At 43.0% G+C, this 23,270-nt stretch overlaps 1 protein-coding gene across 1 annotated transcript in view; it reads right to left on the bottom strand.

The window, feature by feature from the left end:
* Positions 1-5,642: 5,642 nt before the first annotated feature.
* LOC134944122 (kalirin-like) overlaps positions 5,643-23,270 on the bottom strand; it is an 88,265-nt gene continuing 70,637 nt past the window's right edge. The window contains exons 7-10 of the mRNA XM_063932695.1: positions 16,980-17,058; positions 7,542-7,742; positions 6,635-6,773; positions 5,643-6,520 (exon numbers count right to left, since the gene is read on the bottom strand). Of these exons, the coding sequence (XP_063788765.1) occupies positions 5,975-6,520; positions 6,635-6,773; positions 7,542-7,742; positions 16,980-17,058 (965 nt within the window). The 3' untranslated portion in view covers positions 5,643-5,974. The remainder of the gene's footprint in view (positions 6,521-6,634; positions 6,774-7,541; positions 7,743-16,979; positions 17,059-23,270) is intronic.

Here is a 23,270-nt window from a genome sequence, read left to right as displayed (position 1 = left end):
TTCACCTCCTGTCCGTATGATGACATCATACGGACAGGAACTGGGTGGGCCCAGTAGCCATAACAACAGTATACACACCACCACCTGGCAGAGGCTATAAAGAACAGTAACACATTACAGAAAACACATAACTGATATATATGGGTACAAGCTTTAAATACATTTAAATCCATCATCAGATCTGTTGAGCCACTATAAATGCATCATTACATTTATCAACTTTATATTGAGGAGTGACAGATCATAGATCAGCATCTATCTCATACCGTATCAGTGTATATTATTACCAATAAGTTATACCAAAAACTTTCAATGATTCAAGAGACACCGTATGGTAAAAATATGTCATATCAAACTATTGATAAAGTTATAGGAACAATAATGGTATAATAGAGATGGCAGATATATATCCCAAATTTTTTTATGCTTAAAGATATTTTACCCACAGCTTTAAAGAATCAAAATAAATTATACTAGACACAAAGCTAGAGATAATGTAAAATGTTACATCTTATAGAAAACAGCTAAATGAAAGATTTTCATTTAGGCCCCACAGCATTGAAGTAAAAAATACACTTTGCTCCTAACTGAAGCAACTTTCTGTTTCTGTCTCTTCCCCTTACCATGGGGGAGACATGATCTATCAGCTTGTAGTGAAGCATGGCTAAGGAATGTTGGGCTAATTTAAAGTGTCAAGCCACTGGTTGTTCAACTTCTTTTTATTCTATAGACTGACGTGTTGCTGATCTGTGTTTGGTGGCTCATTCTCTAAAGACACAGGTTGTTTTGCCTATATAGGCAAGTCCATGCACATTTAATTATATATATAACAAATGTCGACATACAGCTTAATACATGTTTTATCTTCACTATTTTGCCAGAGTGTGGATGAGGACCTGTTTCTAGAGATCCGCATTTGGTACATTCAATACACTTGTACGAACCAGGTACTTTTATAAGAAAATGTGTAGATGTCTGTGTTATAGAAGATGTTATGTCACTGTGTACAAGCCAATTCTTGAGGTTTCTTCCTCTTCCATGGCAATTCAAAAGATGTGAATCCTTAAAACACGGTAGCAATTTATCAGACTTGATCATAGGCAAAAAATAATTTTGAATTTTTTGTTGCACAAGCCCTGGCTGTAGAATATGTATTGACAAACAGCACCATTTTTTGAACAGATGTTTCCTTAGGTGCAAGACACTTACTATGAGTTAAAGAGAGTGCTTTTATTTTCGCGACACCATGCTTCACATAGCCTCTCTGTAAGAACCTTGTGGACATTGCATCCGTTTCTTTCTCAGCTTTGGTAGTATTGCTGACCATTCTTGTCCTTAAAATTGTGAATAAGGCAATCCTTTTTTCATATCCCTAGGGTGGTAACTTCTGGCGTACAACAAAGTGTTTTTACCAGTTTGATTATATACATAATTAAGTTTCCATGTGGACTTGCCGATATAGGCAAAACACCCTGTGCCTTTAGCGATTGACATAGACCAGCAATATGTCAGACTTTAGGAGGAAATGACATTGAATAACCGGTGACACTTTAAATCAGCCTAACATTCCTTAGCCATGCTGCACTAAAAGCTGACAGATCATTGTCTGAGGAAGGGGATCTTTGCCCCGAAACATCACATTAAAGCAGCCCTGCGGGGCCTGTTCACCAGTTCATCTGAGTTGTGAAAATCTCTGAGTGCCGCCCGAATTCTGGAAATATATATATATATATATATATATATATACACACATACATATGGCATGTCTATTAGTTATACCATTATGGTGTCTCTTGAATCATTATTATACCTTATTGATAATTATATGCACTGATACTCATTTAGATGCTGATCTTCAGAGCTGTAACTAGACTTTTTGGTGCACTGTGCCAGAAAGAGATTGGGCACCCCTCCCCTTTTTCCAATAGAGACATTAGGCGCATGCCTCACGGGGAAGGGGCATGACAAAATTGATCCCAGAGAAAGCCCATGCTATGCTGCCCCTTCCCACATTTTATATATATACTGCCGACATTCATCTACAATATCCCTTATTAAATAACACATTTCAATATACTGCCACACCCAGGACTCACACCCACAACCTGCTGCATCTCAGCCAAACACCTCACCCACCAACCCACTTGATCCTGCATAAAAACTATGAGATTTCTTACTATATGAAGTTACCTGTACCCCATAAAAAAAAAAATAACCAGCACCATAATTGAGCAGATCCATGCAGTGTGCAGCCACACATCCAATCTATGGATCTTCCCAGCTGCAACACTGATCACCCCTTCACAAAGTACAAGGCAAGCTACAGATAGTTAGCACTCCCCAGCTGGAATTATCTTGCTTTCTATGCAAGGGCAGATAGTTAAATGAATACAGTGTCCGACTGCAATGCCATAGGCAACGGGTTTGAATCCCAGGCACATCAGCATCCCGAAATGCAATAAAGGACAGTGCGACTAAACAACAAAGAGCTATCAAGTCCAAGAATGCTGTATAGGTATTAGCGACAGAAGAGGTAGGGGTAGGAAGCAAGGGCGGTCAGGAGATGCTGGTCTTCAAAAAGGGGGGAAGCCGCAAGTGAAAGTAATTAAAACAGATAGTTGACAAGTGCTGCCAACTGCATACCCTACCCTGCAGTGCTATGTGTGGTGCACACTCCGCACACACCTAGTTACAACCCTGTTGATCATAACCACACCTCAATGTAAAGTTGATAAATTATTGCAATATAATGGTGCATTTATAGTGACTCAAAAGATCTGCTGATGATGGATTTAAATGTATTTAAAAACTTGCACTCATACATATTAGTTATGTGTTATCCATGTGTTATACTGTTCTTTATAGCCTCTACGGGAAGTGGTGTGTACACTGTTGTTATGGATACTAAGCCAGCCCCCTCCTGTCCGTGTGACGTATGATGTCATCGCGATGCACTAGGAAGTTAACAGGGGCAGCCAGAGACCTGAAACTGCACTGGGTGTTATAAATGAAGTAAGACTACATTTGTTATAAAAGCATGTGAAGCATTGATGTAAAAGGTTGCAACACTGAACTGTGTATTTTAAAAGACGTGGAGTGCCTCCCTACTGTTGCTTTCTAAGTCTGTAGTCTGCTGATTTTTGGGAGGTCACCCAGGTACTGTATTTATTACGTTAGTGGAGTGCTGGCCAATATCTATCTATCTATCTATCTATCTATCTATCTATCTATCTATCTATCTATCTATCTATCTATCTGTGTGTGTCTCTCTCTCTCTCTCTCTCTCTCTCTAAATATATATATTGAATTAGGCACCTGGTGTTACCAAGATAGAACATAACTGCCAGTGACTTGTCTCTAATTTATCAAAAGGGCAATATATCATCTGGTGTCTTTACTAACAATGGGCCTAATTCAGTTATGATCGCAGCAGCAAATTTGTTAGCTAATGGTAAAAACCATGTGAACTGCAGGAGGGGCAGATATAATATGTGCAGAGAGAGTTAGATTTGGGTGGGGTGTGTTCAAACCATACATGCCGACATCCTGGCTAGGTCGGTTCAGCAGGGGAGCGGGGCAGGGCTATGACGTGCATAGGGGGCGGGATGGAGGTGAAGTGGGGGCGGAAGTGGGGTGGGTTTATCGCGGTACATCATTTAAGCTACGCCCCCTGTTCTGTAATGCCACGATTACTGGCATAATACAGCAGGGGGCGTGGATATGATGACGCGATTCAGCAAGAAATGCGTCATATAGACTGCCCGGACCGCCCACTTTACTCATTAAGTTGGCGGACAGATGGGGGGGGGCTTGAAAAATTGGGAGACTTGCCGACTCTTCTGGGGGGGCCGGGAGAGTCACCCGATTTCCGGAAACCTCACCGCCCATTCCGGGAGAGTAGGCAAGTATGGTTCAAACTGAAATCTAAATTGCAGTGTAAAAATAAAGCAGCCAGTATTTACCCTGCACAGAAACAATATAACCCACCCAAATCTAACTCTCTTTGCAAATGTTATATCTTCCATACCTGAGGTGCACATGGTTTTGCCCAACTGCTAACAAATTTGCTGCTACGATTAGGTCTGAATTACCCCCTAAATTAGCCCCAATGTGAATAAGATAACATGATTGAAAGCTCTTTCTGCACATTGTTGGGATTATACAGTAAATTAATTTAAGACAAATATTAATGAAGAAAAATGCTTCAGTTTCACACTGACACAGTCCTATAATAATTCCACCTGTACAGTGCCATGGACTGTTTTGCTATTGTGTAAACGGTCGCTAAAGACCATACTGTAATCAATGGCACTTCTCCATCTCATAGAGTCCCCCAAACATTTCAAGCACCACCAGGATTCACTTGTCTTACTAATAAGATTCCAGTTAATGTGTAGTGAAATAAACAGTGATGTACATAACACATTAATGGGGAAATATACTCTAACCCCTACCAATTGGATTGAATACTCTGATGGTTCCAATTTGTGGTGGGTTTTTTGAATCTACAGATCATCCAGTCAGGTATAAGAATGGACTCACCATAAGAGCCATACAGCCAATACAAAGAGGCGAATGCTGCTGGTATTATCCTAGCTGCCCGTGAGCATCAGAACATTATTAATAAAGCTATACTGCAATTCAATATTACTGTCTGGGCTTATATAAAACTTTGGGTCAGATGTACTAAGCATTAGAGAGTGATAGACAGATAAAGTAGCAGCCAATCAGCCCCTGACCGCTATGGTACAGGCTGTGTTTAAAAAATAACCATTAGGAGCTGATGGTTGGTACAATCTTTCTCCAAAGCTTAGTACATCTGCCCCATTGTACCATAGCTGTCAGTGTCAAGATAATTTCTTCTCAACTGTAAGTATTCCACCTCTACAGACTATACTATAGCATGTCTCCATTTATGTCCTTATTGAAAGCGCCCTTTATATGATATATAATCATACTTAAAAAATGTATTGTAGTTTGAATGTTTTTTTCCCCATTTATTTATTTCTGTATCTTTATAAAATGTAAATAAAAATACTAATTGTTGGCATGGTAACCAGCTGGCAGCTTCATGCCAGTCCAAAGGATGCAAATCCCCCTAAAATTTCTTTAAGCTCTCCTCTTAGTCAGAATGCTCTGGCATTTCTAAGGCTCCTCCGGTGTTTGTTATTGTTGGAGTTATACTCAGTACCACTCTATAGAGTTATAAACTTTCCATACCTACAAAAAGTGTATTTTTTACTCCTCTAACCCTTTCATGGCAAAACTCTGGTAGAAAAGGAACTGTAATTAACTACAAATAAATACATCTGAATAAAATGACAGATGGGTAAAAGACGGACGTTGATCGCACAGTGATCTCTCCAATCTATTCCATTCCAGGCTGATTCCACTTCTGTAAATAATTCATATTTAACATATAGGGGGATATTCAATTGTTTGAAAAGTCGGTTGGGTGTCTGTTTTTTCCTAATAGTTAGGAAAAAACAGACACCCAACTGACTTTTCAAACAATTGAATACCGCCCATAGAGTCCCTACAGTCCTTTATACAAGTAAACAGTTCCAGTGTCCTAGGATTACTTGCAGTTTTTGTGAGCACAAATTAACAATAAATTACCAACCACATAGCAGCACAATGGATTAAACCTTTTTCATCCACACTTTAATTTCATTGCAATTTAACTGCAACAAGACACTGCACCGAATTTATTAAGTAAAAATAAAAAAACAACTGTCATTTCCCACGTCTACTCTTAAAATATTCCAGAATAACTTGATTCAGTACTGTGATATCCCGGAAGGGGAAACATATGGTGGGCTCATCTCTTAATCATAAATTTGGCTTATTAGAAAGACGTGTTCTCAGCCATCTATTGGATCCCTGTTTTAAACACAGTGTAACCACCATAAATAAATATGCGTATCTCTTTTCATTGCATCCAATGTTCAGTTCAGTATGCGAATGCAGACTTTCATGTTCCTGTTTTGTTCCGGGCAATGATGAAAGTCTTGGTATTTGGAAGTGGCCGGGCATCATTCTGGTGTCTGCGCCTCTCAATGAAGGTGGCCAGACGAGAGGTGTCCAGAGGGATTCTGGAATAGTTACTGTAATGAGGTTGCATCCACGGGTGTAGAAGACATGTGGCCACCGTAGGTCTCCAGTTGGTGTCCTCTTGAAGTGTTGCCCGGATAAAGTCATGAGCAGCTTGACTAACGCTTGTGAAATACTCCTGCGGGAAGGAGAAATCCACCCGACATATATTCGTACATGTCTCTTCATTGCTCTCATCTAGGAATGGGGACACTCCACTCAGCATGACATATGTTAGCACACCCAGACTCCAGATATCAGTCGCCAGAGAAACTGGGGTACCTTTGATGACCTCAGGAGCAGCAAATTCTGGGTTCCCGAACAGCTGGTGGATGTAATAGTGTCCTGTAATTTGCATGGCATCCTCCAGATCGATTATCTTCACCCGTGGGACAGGGATACGTAAATCTATCAGAAGGTTTTCAGGCTGCAGGAACAGAATAATATCATTTAGACATAACAATTCCATATACATGTTTCTCAGTTTTGACAGTGATGATTTAAAATTTTTTGTATTCCAGACATATTCTTAGCTTCTTACCTTGATATCTAAATGGGCCACGCGGCAGCTGTGGAGGTACTGAAGGGCCCCCATGATATCCCGCATGTAGAAAGCCACCTTCTCTTCCATGAGCTCATCATGGTTCATCAGATAATCCAGCAATCGGCCATCATCCATCCTGGAAGAGCCGGCACCACATTCTTTAGTTATGTGGCATACGCTAACTATACATAAAATATCCCTTATATATGGAAGGTCTAAAGTACTGCCAATAGTGGATATGAAACACAGATGTAGCCATGCTCATTTTACTGTGATATGGCATGCTGCAACATTGCTTGAGGCATGGCGTGCCAGTCTGCGACTATTCACGTCCGTAAAATGAGCATGGCTACATCTGTACCCATAACATATAAACAATAAAGGTGCCCCCCAGTCTCCATTTCAAATAAATAGCCTCCAGCAGTTAAGATTATTTTTATATCACAGTTATTAATAGTTCAGCTCTAAAGACTTTAAACTGAGAAAAATAAATGCAACACAAAGTTAACGGTTTATAATAGGTCTAAATTATTTATTACAGTATCAAATATCAGAGAGTTTGGCTGTAACAAATAGATGTGACAGACTAACAGATTTATAGACACAACAGATATTCTGTAGATAAGATAATAACAACTACAGTATAAGTCATTTTATAATACTGTAGTTAAGAAGAGACAGCTCCCTGTCCAGTCAAAGATAATCCCATTAGGATTATACAGCCTAGCTTTTGATAAAAGAGGACACAACTGTCTTTGTATTTAAAATGGAATTTGTGGATTCAACGAGAATGACACAACCTTCAATTTCATACTGTAATGAATTTAGATAAGTCTGGTTTGTTTTGTCCATCTATATACAGAATTTTCCCAAACTCGGAGTAGTAATTAGGTCTGCAACTCACAGGTCCAGGATGAGTATATACGCGTTGGCAGTCTCATACGTGTCATGGATGGTGATGTACTGGGGATGTTGCAGATGATGGAGAAGAGCTGCCTCATGTGCCGCCTGTTCACGCTTTTTCAATTTCTTGCTGACAAATTTCACTGCAAAATCTTTTCGGGTGTTTTTCTGCAAACACTTCTTCACAATGGAAAATCTTCCCCTGGGTGGATGAGAGGATAAAGACTGTATTACTGACAGATGAGGAGACATGAAAGAGAATCTATAAAAGTGAGTAAATCTTAAAAAAAAGTCTCAAAAACAAACCACTTTCTAAGTTTTCATATTATTTCTCTATTTGCTTCTTACAGATGTATTCCCTAATTATTTATGTGGAGAGCTGACTAAGTCACATTAATAACCAACCAACAACATGATACAAAAAGGGACGTTGAATAAAGGACATTTTTTTTTTTTACTTATTAACATAGGAAATAGCAGAAGTGGAGGATTATATTGTATGGTGACAAAAAAGATTATATCACTCCTTTTTACAGAATATCCTCTTAAGTTTAAAGAAACATGGCTTGATTAGTAGATAATGAATGACTTGTTAAAGGATACAAATGGGGCTAGGAAAAGGACAAGGGGCCAGGTGGTGAGAATGGCAATGGGCTGTGCAACATGAAGAGCTGAATGATGACGTGATGGCTGAGTAATGAGGAAAAAGCTAGGGGAAATGTAATGAGAATTGCAAGGAGAAGGATGAAGTACAAAAAATGAGAAGGACAAAGAGTCAGAGGACGAGTAATGAGAAGAGCAAGGAAATGGATTAGAGGCCAAGTGGTAACAAGCAAAAGAGAAAGGCAGATAGCTTAAGTACCAAAAAGGACAAAGAGAAGGGTGAGGGGCTGCATATAAGAAAAGCAAGGTAATGGACAAAGGGGGTCATTCTGAGTTGATCGCTCACTGCCGATTGTCACAGCGCAGCGATCAGGTAAAAAAACAGCAAAAATGCGCATGCGTATGCACCGCAATGCGCAGGCGAATCATTCGGGTACAAAGAGGATCGGTGCTGGGCGATGGATTTAGCGTAGATTCCATTCACACAGCCGAACGCAGGTGATTGACAGAAAGAGGGCGCTTATGGGTGTCAACTGACCATTTTCTGGGAGTGTTTGGGAAAACGCAGGCGTGTCCAGGCGTTTGCAGGGCAGGTGTCAGATGTCAATTCTGGCACCAAGAATACTGAAGTGATCGCAAGGGCTGAGTAAGTCCAGGGCTACTCTGAAACTGCACAAAATGTTTTTGCTGTGCTCGTCTGCAAAGGCGTTCGCACACTTGCTAAGCGAAAAAAACACTCCCCCATGGGCGGCTACTATGCGTTTGCACGGCTGCTAAAAGTAGCTAGCAAGCGATAAACTCCGAATGACCCCTAATGAGAATGGCAGTGCAACATGAAGAGCTCTCTCTGCTGCCTTTGACACTGTTGACCATTCTCTTCTCATACAAACACTACAATCCCTAGGTCTTCAAGACACAGTCCTCTCTTGGTTCCTATCCTACCTATCTAATCGCTCCTTCAGTGTTCGCTTCTCTGAATCCACCTCCTCTTCGCTACCTCTTTCAGTTGGAGTACCACAAGGCTCGGTCTTAGGTCCTCTGCTTTTTTCAATCTATACCTCATCTCTTGGTAAACTAATCAGCTCTTTTGGATTTCAGTATCATCTGTACACAGATGATACTGAAATCTACCTATCCTCCCCAGATTTGTCACCATCTGTATTGGTCATGGTCACTGAATGCCTTTCTGCTGTTTTATCTTAGATGTCATCTCACCACCTCAAACTTAATATTTCCAAAACAGAGTTACTTATATTTCCACCAGCCAATAGTAGTTACCAACCTGATATCTCTATCACTGTTGAGAACTCAACAATCAACCCTACCTGTGGCCGGAGACCCTGGTGGCCACATGGTTAATGGCGGCCACGGCACGTAAGGGGTTAGCCTTTAAGTGCCCAGCGCCATTTCAAGGACAACTGGTGCTAGGTACCATATTTGAAATGTACTTAAGGCGCTGGGCATGGACTGTTTAAAAATATGTTTAATGGTGTATTTTAACATGTCATATGTAGTGCTCTGTGCACAATTGTAGGATTGCATGTTTAAATGTATTTATATTCAACATGTATTTTAAAGGGAATAAATGCACTTACTACTGTATATATGTCTGAATAACCATCCCCTATCTTCTGTGACTAGGAAATGGCATGCTAATTGCCCTCTCCTAGCAGATGCGTGAATGACAAAACCTTTTGATGTTGGACAGGGTACGGCAGGTAATGGCTGTGAGTGTGAGTTTCTCAGGGAAAGATGTTAATCACGGGGGGGGGGGGGGGGGGGTTCCTTATCCCATATGTAAAGTGGTATGGATTGGTATGGGTTTGGAACCTGTATTTATTTATGTAGCTGGTTTAATTGTTTAATTGATATACAAATCTGAATGGTATATGCAGGAAAGAGGAACATTTGTTTGGGAATTCAAATACAAACCATATTTTGAAGCTATGTGATAAATGTATCAATGGCAAAGTGGAAACTACCAGGTGGTAGGAATTGGAGTTTAAATGACACCAAACTTTGTGTGTGACAGGAAGGAGGAAATTGCTTCATGCACTTATATCCTTTTAAAATTCAATTTATTTATATTTTGTAAGATATCCTGATTGGATGGAAAAGACTCAGGGGGCAACTACCCCCTGAGATGCATTGTGGTTTTACTGTATAAAAAGAGGAGGCCTGTGAGCTCCAGAGTGTGTTATACCAACTACTTTCTGCTGTAACATCTTGCTGTATTGCTGTTGCCCCTAGCAATAGGGAAGAGTCTTTTTGAAGGCTATTTGAGCAAATAAACATTATCTACCTCAAGACGACCACTTCATCTTGTGGCCTGCAGGGCTAGGCGAAACCTAGCTCCATTTTCCGGATGTCCAGGGTGTATCAAGTGTCTCCAAGCTCCACCTCCAGCCAGCTACCGGGTAGAGGCCTAGTCAAGCGACTAGTGGGGATTCGTCAACAACACACAGGTGTGGTAAGGTGGCGTGTCGACGCATACAGAGCAGAACTGTGGTTCCAGATGCCACGGCAGGTTAGGAGTTTGGTGGTGACAGCGTAGAACCCACCCACTGCGCAGTGGGTGGAGTCAGTAACAGGTGGTTACTGACGGTAAGCGGGAATACCCTATGTGGCCAGGTCCTGTGTGACCTAAACATCCATTCTGTGACTGGGGACGGGATGCGAAGCAGTAAGGGCTGCCGTACGGGACCGTTCGGTCACAGAAATTGGTGCCATAGCGGTGGGATAATCCCAGGTGGCTTTTTGGTCACCCATTTGGAGAAGCCGAGTTACTCAGGAGAGGAGTAACTGCGGCGCAGGAGAACGCACAAGATGGTGGACTTCAGTGGAATGTCCAAGGATGATTTGGAGATCGTGTGTCGGGATAAGGGTGTGCAGATCCCTTACAACGTGTCCAAGAGTGTCATGAAGGTGGCGCTCATGTGCTAACATCTCAGTGGAACTGCGTTAAGGTGAGCCAATATGCGCCATCCTTTTTTAGCTAGCTAAAGAAGGATGGCACATATTGGCTCTCCTTAACGCAGTTCTACCGAGATGTTAGCCCCATGCTACCAAAAGTATCCATGATTAAGTGCCCAAGCACGAAACGCGTTGGACCTCATGACCGGAAAAAAGACCTGCCGCCGCGTCCGGAAGTACAACGTTGCCGCGATCATGAGCATCCAAACGGAGGCAGAGACAATTGATACTCTGGAGACCAGCCAAGGGAGTGAAATTGATCACACCAGCAAGGTATAGGTAGGGACAGCTCAGCCAATACTACCTGCTGTAAAAAAAAAACCTCAGGCACAAAATTGGAATTCTAATGTCTTGCAATATAAATCAATTCCGGACACTAATATAAAATTACAAAAAAGAGCTGTAAACTTACTGGTATTCAATTTAAATTTTTCTTATTCGTATTTTTATTTTATTTGTAACCCTTTCATTTCCACAGCGCTCCTATCCATATATTTACATAACATGGGACGCACTGATTGACCTGATCTGCAGGGAGCAGTTCTATCGCAGGTGTGCCCCAGAAGTGAAGGAGTGGGTGCTAGACTGGGAGTCACCCAGCTTAAAGATGGCTGCCCAGCTAGCAGATAAGTATGTGGCAATTCGGCCACATGGGCAGAAACACCCAGCAGCAGCCAGCCCCAAAAGACTGTACAACCAGCGGGACACCCCTCTTCAGCCCATCGCCCCCCAAAGCAAGCATCTTCCAACCCAGGTGCTTTTGGCCAGGAACCGCCGCGTAGTGCCCCTGCCAGTAATCAGAGGCCACCGGAGCCACGCCTGGACAAAAAGTGCTATGGCTGTGGGAAAATCGGACATCTGAGGATGAACTGTCCTGCATCCCAAGCACCCCGGACTTGCGTCCCAAATCCGAGTGCTGGAGCCCGGATTGCTTGCGTAACCCGAGGAGATGAGCCTTCAGAGACTGTACCATCTCCAGCCAGTCCAATGGAGTGTGGCGAGAAACAGGTGCACTCTGAGGAGAGAGTCACCTGCATGGCCAAACAGCCCCTACACAATATATGGAGGCACCTGCAGCTGGTCCACGTGGGACCCCTGCCGAGGGAGGGCCTAAGAGACTCTGGGGCCTCAATCACTGTAGTGAGACCCACCTAATCGATCCTGCTGCAGTATTGCAGGGTCGCACTGCCAAGGTCACCCTGGCAGATGGAATGGAGAAAGAGGTTCCCATGGCAAGAGTCTACCTGGACTGGGGAGCTGGACCAGAGTTGAGAGAAGTTGCCATCATGGATGGTCCCCCAACTGATGTGGTCCTAGGAAATGATCTGGGTGGTGGGATCATCACCACTTTTGCTGGCACCATTCCCCGAAGTCAAGTTCCACAACCACTGTTGACATCAGCTACTCCAGCACAGCCCAGCCCAGAGGAAAAGACTACAGCTGCTAGACAACTGCCAGCACAGCCAACCACAGCCTCAACCAGCCCAGAGTAAAAGATTACAGCGGCTAGATCGGCACATCAACCCTGCATGCCTTTTGCCTCTGGTATGACTACGTACCCTAGCAACGCAGAGGATGTTGGATCCAGCTCATTTGATCCTGTGGGGATGCCCAATGATGCTCTTGACCCAAGTAGTTTGCCAACTCCAGCGGTGAGTATGAGAAACCACACTGACCTTTCCGTGACTGACCCTACCAGACTGACCCTAATAGTCCCCACCTAGAGCCCCCTGTAGAGTGTCCCAATTTAGGAGAGATTAAGGACCACATGCAGGAGTTTAGGGAGGCTGAACTCTCTGACCCATCCCTGAAAGGCATGAGGCACCACTCTGGCAGCTGCCTTGACAGGTTTGGGGCAGGAAGTGTGACCTGGCGGGAAGGGTTAAGGTACAGGGTAGACAGGAAAGTGGGAGGGGATAGACCAAATAGTGTACGTGGCCGACTGGTCCCCCCAGGAAACTTTCCTGTGCAACTAGTGTTGGTTTGCCAGTGAAACCCCATTGGACAGTCACCCGGAGGTAGACCATACCCTGAAGTGCCTGACACAGAGCTTACCCTGGTCTGGAATGTCGGATGATGCCCAGACCAACTGTAAGGCTGGTGCCATGCATTGGCAGCTGGAGCACTCCAATGTTTGTGTTGTCTCTGGGCCTCTGCCTATAGGAGAACCCTTACAGCAAGTTGCTGTGGACATAGCAGGTCCCCTGCATGGGCGCAGTAGATCAGGAAAGATATGCAGCCTCCCTGTAGTGGATGCCACATGGGATGCAGAGGCTGGTGGCCTGGCCGCCATTACTGTGGCACAGGTAGCGGATGAGGAAAGAGCAAACCTAGGTGATAGGGTAGGTTTCCCGCATCATAGGTTGACAGAGGAGGATTGGAGGACAGGTCTGACAGTTAGGATAGACAGATGCCAGCTAGGACTGACAGAGGTGCAGTGTTTGGGGCACTGTGTGGGAGGAGACAGGGGTAGGCCCAAATCAGAAGGGGTGGAGGAAAACAGAGGCTGTCCCCGGCCGAAATCACCCAGACAGGTACTGACCATAGAACCTGTAAGGCCCTATGGACATGTTGTCACTGACTGTAGTTCTGTAGTTAACCCCTTTACAGAGATGACTAGGAAGGGCATTCCCAAGTCAGTGGACTTTGCACCTGCTTGTGAGTTGGCATTCCAGTCAATGAAGAAGGCTCTGGTACCTGCTCCAGTGCTGATGGTGCCCATTCTTGACCAGGACTACTGCGCTACTGCACGGACTGGGAGCAGTACCGAGCCAGCAGGAGCCATATGGGCAGGAGCACCCTGTAGCGTGTTTGCGCAGAATACTGCTATGGTGGGAGGTGGGGTATGCCACAATTGGGACACCATGGGTGACACTCGTATGTACATTGGACCTATTTCAGCACTATTGGTGCAATCGGTCCCCCACAGTGGTGACTTACCACCCACCTGTTAGGTGGCTGCAACCTACCTTGGGGAAATTGGACAGACTTTTGTGGTGGAGCCTTGAATTTGGACTTCATGTGGACTATTTGACCATTGTTTACCCATGAAGAAAGCCCACCGCAATATGGATGAAGTGTCTAGGCCGGAGCCTTGCCCCCCCAGGAAGTGTCACCTTCACCCCAAGAGACTGCGGGACCAGGAGCCAAATCGTTGGGACATGACTTGCTGCTTTTCCCACTTGAATGGGGGGGAGGAGTGTGAGTGGAGACCCTGGCAACCACATGGTTAATGGCGGCCATGGCACGTAAGGGGTTAGCCCTTAAGTTCCCAGCACCATTTTAAGGACAACTGGTGCTAGGCACCATATTTGAAATGTACTTACGGTGCTGGGCGCGGACTGTTTAAAAATGTTTAATGATGTGTTTTAACACGTCATATGTAGTGCTCTGTGCACAATTCTACGATTGCATGTCTAAATGTATTTATATTTAAGATGTGCTCACATGTATTTTAAAGGGAAAAATGCACCTACTACTGTATATATGTCTGAATAACCATCCCCTATCTTCTGTGACTACGAAATGGCATGCTATTGCCCTCTCCTAGCAGATGTGTGAATGACAAAACCTTTTGATGTTGGACAGGGCACGGCAGGTAATGGCTGTGAGTGTGCGTTCCTCAGGGAAATATATTAATCACGGGGGGGGGGGGATTTCCTTATTCCATATGTAAAGTGGTATGGATTGGTATGGGTTTGGAACCTGTATTTATTTATGTAGCTGGTTTAGTTGATACACGAATCCTGAATGGTATATGCAGGGAGAAACATTTGTTTGGGAAATCAAATACATTCCGTATTTTGAAGCTATGTGATAAATGTATCAATGGGGAAGTGTAAGCTACCAGGTGGTAGGAATTTGAGTTTAAATGACACCAAACTTTGTGTGTGTGACAGGAAGGAAGAAATTGCTTCATGCACTTATATCCTTTTAAAATTTAATTTATTTATATTTTGTAAGATATCCTGATTGGATGGAAAGGACTCAGGGGGGTACTACGCCCTGAGATGCATTGTGGTTTTACTGTATAAAAAGAGGAGGCCTGTGAGCTCCAGAGTGTGTTATATCAACTACTTTCTGCTGTAACATCTTGCTGTATTGCTGTGACCACTAGCAATAGGGAAGAGTCTTTTTGAAGGCTATTTGAGCAAATAAACATCATCTGCCTCAAGACAACCACTTCATCTTGTGACCTGCAGGGATAGGCGAAACCTAGCTCCATTTTCTGGCTGTCCAGGGTGTATCTAGCGTCTCCAAGCTCCGCCTCCAGCCAGCTACCGAGTAGAGGCCTAGTCAAGCGACTAGTGGGGATTCGTCAACACCACACAGGTGTGGTAAGGAGGCGTGTTGACGTATACAGAGCAGAACCGTGGTTCCAGACGCCACGGCAGGTTAGGAGTTTGGTGGTGGCTGCGCAGAACCCACCCACTGCGCAGTGGATGAAGTCAGTAACAGGCAGTTACTGAATGTGAGCTGGAATCCCATATGTGGCCAGGTCCTGTGTGACATAAACATCCATTTTGTGACTGGTGACGGTACGCGAAGTGGTGAGGGCTGACGTACGGGACCGTCCGGCCACACTACCCCACAAGCTCGATGTCTAGGTGTCATCCTTGACTCAGAACTGTCCTTTGCTCCCCACATTCAATCTGTCTCAAAATCATGTTACATGCATCTAAAAAACATATCTAAAATACGACCATACCTTACACAAGACACTGCAAAAACTCTAATCCATGCTCTCATTATCTCCCGCATTGATTATTGCAATAGTCTTCTTATTGGTCTTACCAAAAAGAGACTCTCACCACTACAATCCATTCTGAATGCAGCTGCGAGGCTAATCTTACTTGCTAGACGTTCATCATCTGCAGATCCGCTCTGTCAGTCCCTCCATTGGTTACCTGTATTCTACCATATTCAATTTAAAATACTTTTACTCACACATAAGGCCATTAACCATACTACACCAATGTACACTCTTCAATCGTCTCAAAATATCTCCCAACCTGACCTCTCCGCTTATCACAAGATCTACGTCTCTCATCAACACTCATTAGTTTCTCTCATGCACGATTGCAGGACTTTCTTTGGTCTGCACCCACTCTGTGGAATGCCCTACCACGTACAATAAGACTCTCCCCTAGTCTCCAAACCTTCAAACTTTCCCTGAAAACTCACCTCGTCAGGCTAGTTTATCACATACCAGAACCGATCACTCAACCTTCATAAGCTTTCCTATCTGATTATATTCCCACTGTACAGTCCGCTCATATCCTCCACATATTTTCTCTTTCTTCACTTTCCCTTCTTTCTGACCATGGTTCATTATTGCTGTGATGTGTTATCATGCAACCCACCTAGAACCTTTGCAATCCAGTGGACGAATATGCAATAGATAGTGCCTTTCCTTGTGTATCAATGCCTATTTCCCTATAGATTGTAAGCTTGTGAGCAGGCCCTTCCTACCTCTATGACTGTCTGTTTATTACTCAGTTTTATTTAATCATTATGTCCAATTATAGAGCGCAACGGAATTTGCTGCGCTAGAAAAAAACCTGTTAACAAATAAATAAATAAATAAGAGCTACGTAATGAAAAGGATGGGGAGAAAGGTGAAGGGCTGGGTAACAAGAAAGATAAAGAACTAATTATTGGGGAGGGCAAGGGAATAGATGACAGGCTGGGTGATGTATATTTTAAAGGACTGAATGACAGAAAAGAAAGTGGGTAATAACCAAGAGTACAAAATTATAAGCAGTTGAATTATTGCATCATATAAGAATATTCATTTATAATAACCATTGTGGATTTATTTTTAGTTTTGGATACTTAAAATGCAATTGGATTTATCACAAACCGTCCAATCTCGTTCTGTTCCACATATACTTGGTCAAAGTTCTCTTTCCAACATACAGTTGATCCATCAGCATTTGCATCTTTGAGGAAAAAAAATAAGTATAAGTGTCAGCACATATTTCATGGCATCTTATACCCACCAGCTGTACTTTCTTGAGTGTGACTGGGAAGTCTGGACAAGCAAGAGACATTGGGGGTAATTCCAAGTTGATCGCAGCAGGAAATTTTGTAGCAGTTGGGCAAAACCATGTGCACTGCAGGGGGGGGCAGATATAACATGTGCAGAGAGAGTTAGATTTGGGTGGGGTGTGTTCAATCTGCAATCTAAATTGCAGTGTAAAAATAAAGCAGCCAGTATTTACCCTGCACAGAAGCAAAATAACCCACCCAAATCTAACTCTTTCTGCATATGTTATATCTGCCTCCTCTGCAGTGCACATGGTTTTGCCCAACTGCTAAAAAATTTCCTGCTGCGATCAACTTGGAATTACCCCCATTGTGCATTACTGCATGATGTGAGTTCAGCTAGTCAGTCTCCACAGGTCAAGATGCTGCTAAACTACTCACAATGTAAAAGATGTAGTCGCCTACAGATCAGAACTAGAGATGTATGCCAACCCCGTGTTTTGGATCTGTATTAATTTTGTGTTTTTGTTCTAATTTGGCAATACCAACCTCAAGTGTTTTAGTTTTGGATCTGTATTTTTTTTTAAACTGCGAAAAATTGCTAAAATCATGAAAATTGGGCCTGTTTTTGTTCCTACAGTATTATTAATAACATTAATTTCCAGTGATTTCCAGTAAATTTGACAACCACAGAGCTCATAATATTTTTTCACCATACAGCAGTATCTGTGATGGAGTCCTTCAGATTCAATGGTTCTATAATTTCCAAGGATCAATACTGATGTTATTGTGAGGAAGGTGCAGCAGAGGCTGTACTTCTTTTGGCAATTTAGGAAGTCTGGTTTGCCGCAGGGATTGTTGACTCTCTTTTACACAGCAATAGTCCAGTCTGTCCTCTGTATGTTGATTATAGTGTGGTTAATCAGCTACAGAGAAGCACAAGACCCAACTTCAACGGGTGGTCAGGAGGGCCGAAAGAATTATTGGGGTTGAGCTTTACCTCGATTGAAGAATTGTACTTGAGTAGGCTAAGGAAATGGGCAGGTAATATTATAGGAGATCACCTGCATCCTGCCCACGATCTGTTTCAATTATTGCCATCTGGCAGACGTTACAGATCGCAGCTGTTGCTGGTGCAAAGGCACAGGAATAGATTCTTCCTAAAGGCTATCACGTAGGTTTATTGGGGTTATAGACTACACAGAATTTAATTATGGACATATATTTTTATGTCTAATGTGTTTTTTCCCTTTTTCTATGTGTCTATTGGAGAGATGTGGCATATCGGAACTGAATTCCTTGTATATTTGTGTATACTTGGTCAATAAAGCTGATTCTGGTTGGCCAACGGCTGCAGCAAGCTGGCTGGTTACTAAGCGATAGAGCTGCGGCACAAACACATGGCAGTTTATAGCAAAACTCTGAAACATTGCTACACGGTACTTGCAGAAAAGTGGTGCAAGATGGAACTGTCCTTGCTCCCTTGCACCCACACTTATATTGGATAATAAAAAGGACATGCAACAGTTCAACAAACCAAGCACTTCAGCAACAGTAATTGCCACGTTTACTCAAAACAAGCTACCAATTGGCTTAAGGCAACTAATAGTGTTATTAATCCTATCTACAGTTGGAAGAGGTCATTCTCATCATCACCCTCATCAGCGTTAACATCATCATCATACAATATTAACCAGGGACATGCAGTGAGGTAAATGGCTCAGAAGGCACTGGCTAGTATCAGAGCCAGATTAACACACAATATATGAGCCCAATGGTTCATGTGGGCTTTATACAAAGCTGCAGCAGTATATACTGCTTGAAATTTGGTGAGTTTTGATCACAGATGTGCATAAAAGATAGGCAGTGCCTCACCTGCAATATACTTTTTAGTCCAGAGTTTTGACTATAAAAATGATTAGAATAATACGCAGAACATATTTCTAATATATTCCTTGTATTTTTAAATATACTTTACATAGTCAAAACTCTGGTGTATACGTTAGTATGACAAGAAAGGCTCTGCCTCACCTGCTTACCCCACAGCATGTCAAAGACATTGGCCCTCATTCCGAGTTGTTCGCTCGCTAGCTGCTTTTAGCAGAATTGCAAACGCTAGGCCACCGCCCTCTGGGAGTGTATCTTAGCTTAGCAGAATAGCGAACGAAAGATTAGCAGAACTGCTACTAAATAATTTGCTGCAGTTTCTGAGTATCTTCAGACCTACTCCTAGACTGCGATCACCTCAGTCCGTTTAGTTCCTGGTTTGACGTCACAAACACACCCTGCGTTCGGCCAGCCACTCCCCCGTTTCTCCAGACACTCCTGCATTTTTACCTGGCACGCCTGCGCTTTTTTGCACACTCCCTGAAAACAGCCAGTTTCCGCCCAGAAACTCCCACTTCCTGTCAATCACACTACGATCACTCGAGTGATGAAAAAAGTCGCTCGAGCTTGTGTAAATCTACAAAGTTTTGTGTGAAAGTACTTAGCGCATGTGCGCTGCGTAACATGCGCATGCACATTTTTGCAGTTTTTTCACTTAATCGCTGCACTGCGAAAATTAGCAGCGAGCGAACAACTCAGAATGACCACCATTGATTCATCCCCGCTGGAATCCACCATTACAGTAGTCTCTGAATGTAATTGGCAGGAAAGGTTTTACTCATGGAATTTGTAGTTCATTTTTATGAACATCTTCTTTTCCACATTTTGAGGAAGTAGCCTCCTTGACCGATCACTCACAAGGTTCCCACCTGTGGTGAAAACTCTTTCAGAGTAAACACTGGAGAATGGGCAGCTTATGTACAGCAAAGGAAGTTTGTACAATGGGTTCCAAATAGCCTTTTTTTTTCTTCTCAGTAGTCACTGGGACTGTCTGACATGCTCATTTGTACACTCATTAAAATAATCCTCCATCATTCTATGAATTGCTACCATATCAGACTGAGTCGCTGTAGAGGTGTCACTAATGTTCAGCAGTTCTTAGAGAATAGACCAGACGTTAAAATGTTGTGCCACTCTGGTGCACTGAGTTGACTCATCTTCATCTCCAGTGGGTCTTTTGGGAAACCTAAGAACCTAAGTTTTTTTCCTGGCAACAGCAGTTTAAGAAGAAACTGAAGGAGGAGACGTTCTCGTGTCATGTACCATTTGAGCTGCCAACTTGCTCACAAGGAGCTCTTTGCATCTTAAGATCTGTGTCAAAATGTAGTGATCTGATTCAAGATGTTGACAACACTTTGGTTTTTGTGAAGCCAATAAAAAACCTGATCTCCACATTTCCCCTCCCCCTACCTATGTTATGACTTGCTGTGTACACTTGGATCACTTGCTGCTGTTCCTCCATTCACTGAAGCATATACAGGGTGGAAGTCCACCTTGTTACTACCTCTTGCTTCAGTTGATGGCATGGCAAATTGAACTGTTCTAACATCCGCTGCAACATCCTACATGCTGTTGCTGAATGCTGAAAATGTGCTGAAAGTTTTTGGGCCACAGACATCATCTCTTGCACGCCCCTGTCATTTAAAAAAAAAATCTGTGCCACCAAGTTGATTATGTGTGTAAAACACGGGACGTGTTAATAGTCACCCAGTTGTAATGCCCTCATAATAATACGGCGTTATCAGAAATGACAAATGCAGAGGAAAGTCCTAGCAGTGTAAGCCATTTAGTTTTTAGTTTTGCCTCTTAGTAAAGCCGGAGATACAAAGAGTAGCCTGCCTCTGGCAAAAGCTGACGTTTTGGGTTACTTACTGCTGATGCTGAATGTAATCTTTAGTTTGGCCAGTACTGCTTATCCACATATCTGTTATTAAATGGACAGTGGGTACAGTGGCATTTTGGTCCCCTTCTGGGATGAAGATTCACTGCAGAAGCAGCAGCAGTAGGCATAGCGCTCAATGATCCTTCTGAGGAATCCTGGACATAACCTAGCCTTAGCAAACTGGACGCAAGAGGACTGCATGGTATTATTTTGGCAGATTTTTCAGGTTTTGACAAAAACTATTCATGAGCTTGCTGCAAATCATGTAAAAGGGAGGAGCTTCCTAGATGGTTAATGTCCATATCTCTACTTACTTTGACTTCACAAACACTATAGATGGATTGACAATTGTTGTCAGGATTTGAGTAAAAATAATTCCACACCTCTCTCAAAATGAATTTTACCTCCTCAACATCCCCCTTGACCCCTGTTTAGCAAAATCCCATATCCTCCTGGATCTTCTACCACAACGTTCCATAATTGGCTTAAATTCGCTACTGATTTTTCTGATCAAGGTCAATGGTTATCTCTACTTGAATTACAACAGAAAACCCCAACCCAGATACTTAATCCTTTTGAATTCCTTCAAATTTGCCATTTTTTACACTCCCTACTGTCTGTTCTTTGAGCCCTTTGTCTAAACGGTTCATTTCCCAGCTTTAGGCCCTTCTTGATGCCACCCTCTCTGCTTTGAGGCCCCAAGAAGTTGCTTGGGAACAGGACCTTGGACCTCCACCAGATGTTGACACAGCATATAAAATCTATTATTGCTGGTATTATATAGAGATGAGCGGGTTCGGTTTCTCTGAAACCGAACCCGCACGAACTTCATGTTTTTTTCACGGGTCCGAGCAGACTCGGATCCTCCCGCCTTGCTCGGTTAACCCGAGCGCGCCCGAACGTCATCATGACGCTGTCGGATTCTCGCGAGACTCGGATTCTATATAAGGAGCCGCGCGTCGCCGCCATTTTCACACGTGCATTGAGATTGATAGGGAGAGGACGTGGCTGGCGTCCTCTCCATTAGAAATTAGATTAGAAGAGAGAGAGAGATTGTGCAGAGTCAGACAGAGTTTACCACAGTGACCAGTGCAGTTGTTGTTAGTTAACTTTTATTTATTTTAATATATCCGTTCTCTGCTATATCCGTTCTCTGCCTGAAAAAAAACGATACACAGCAGCAGCCAGTCACACAGTGTGACTCAGTCTGTGTGCACTCAGCTCAGCCCAGTGTGCTGCACATCAATGTATAAAAGGCAAAGCTTATAATAATTGTGGGGGAGACTGGGGAGCACTGCAGGTTGTTATAGCAGGAGCCCCCAGGAGTACATAATATTATATTAATTTAAAATTAAACAGTGCACACTTTTGCTGCAGGAGTGCCACTGCCAGTGTGACTAGTGGTGACCAGTGCCTGACCACCAGTATAGTAGTATATTGTTGTATGTATTGTATACTATCTCTTTATCAACCAGTCTATATTAGCAGCAGACACAGTACAGTGCGGTAGTTCACGGCTGTGGCTACCTCTGTGTCGGCAGTCGGAACTCGGCAGGCAGTCCGTCCATCCATAATTGTATTACAATATATACCACCTAACCGTGGTATTTTTTTTTCTTTCTTTATACCGTCGTCATAGTGTCATACTAGTTGTTACGAGTATACTACTATCTCTTTATCAACCAGTGTACAGTGCGGTAGTTCACGGCTGTGGCTACCTCTGTGTCGGCAGTCGGCAGGCAGTCCGTCCATCCATAATTGTATTATTATTATAATATATACCACCTAACCGTGGTTTTTTTTTCATTCTTTATACCGTCATAGTGTCATACTAGTTGTTACGAGTATACTACTATCTCTTTATCAACCAGTGTACAGTGCGGTAGTTCACGGCTGTGGCTACCTCTGTGTCGGCAGTCGGCAGGCAGTCCGTCCATCCATAATTGTATTATTATTATAATATATACCACCTAACCGTGGTTTTTTTTTCATTCTTTATACCGTCATAGTGTCATACTAGTTGTTACGAGTATACTACTATCTCTTTATCAACCAGTGTACAGTGCGGTAGTTCACGGCTGTGGCTACCTCTGTGTCGGCAGTCGGCAGGCAGTCCGTCCATCCATAATTGTATTATTATTATAATATATACCACCTAACCGTGGTTTTTTTTTTCATTCTTTATACCGTCATAGTGTCATACTAGTTGTTACGAGTATACTACTATCTCTTTATCAACCAGTGTACAGTGCGGTAGTTCACGGCTGTGGCTACCTCTGTGTCGGCAGTCGGCAGGCAGTCCGTCCATCCATAATTGTATTATTATTATAATATATACCACCTAACCGTGGTTTTTTTTTCATTCTTTATACCGTCGTCATAGTGTCATACTAGTTG

Source organism: Pseudophryne corroboree, chromosome 7 (assembly GCF_028390025.1).
Source record: "Pseudophryne corroboree isolate aPseCor3 chromosome 7, aPseCor3.hap2, whole genome shotgun sequence".
NCBI lineage: Eukaryota > Metazoa > Chordata > Amphibia > Anura > Myobatrachidae > Pseudophryne > Pseudophryne corroboree.
Note: the sequence above shows the minus strand (reverse complement) of the source record. Positions and strands in the feature narration are given on the sequence as shown.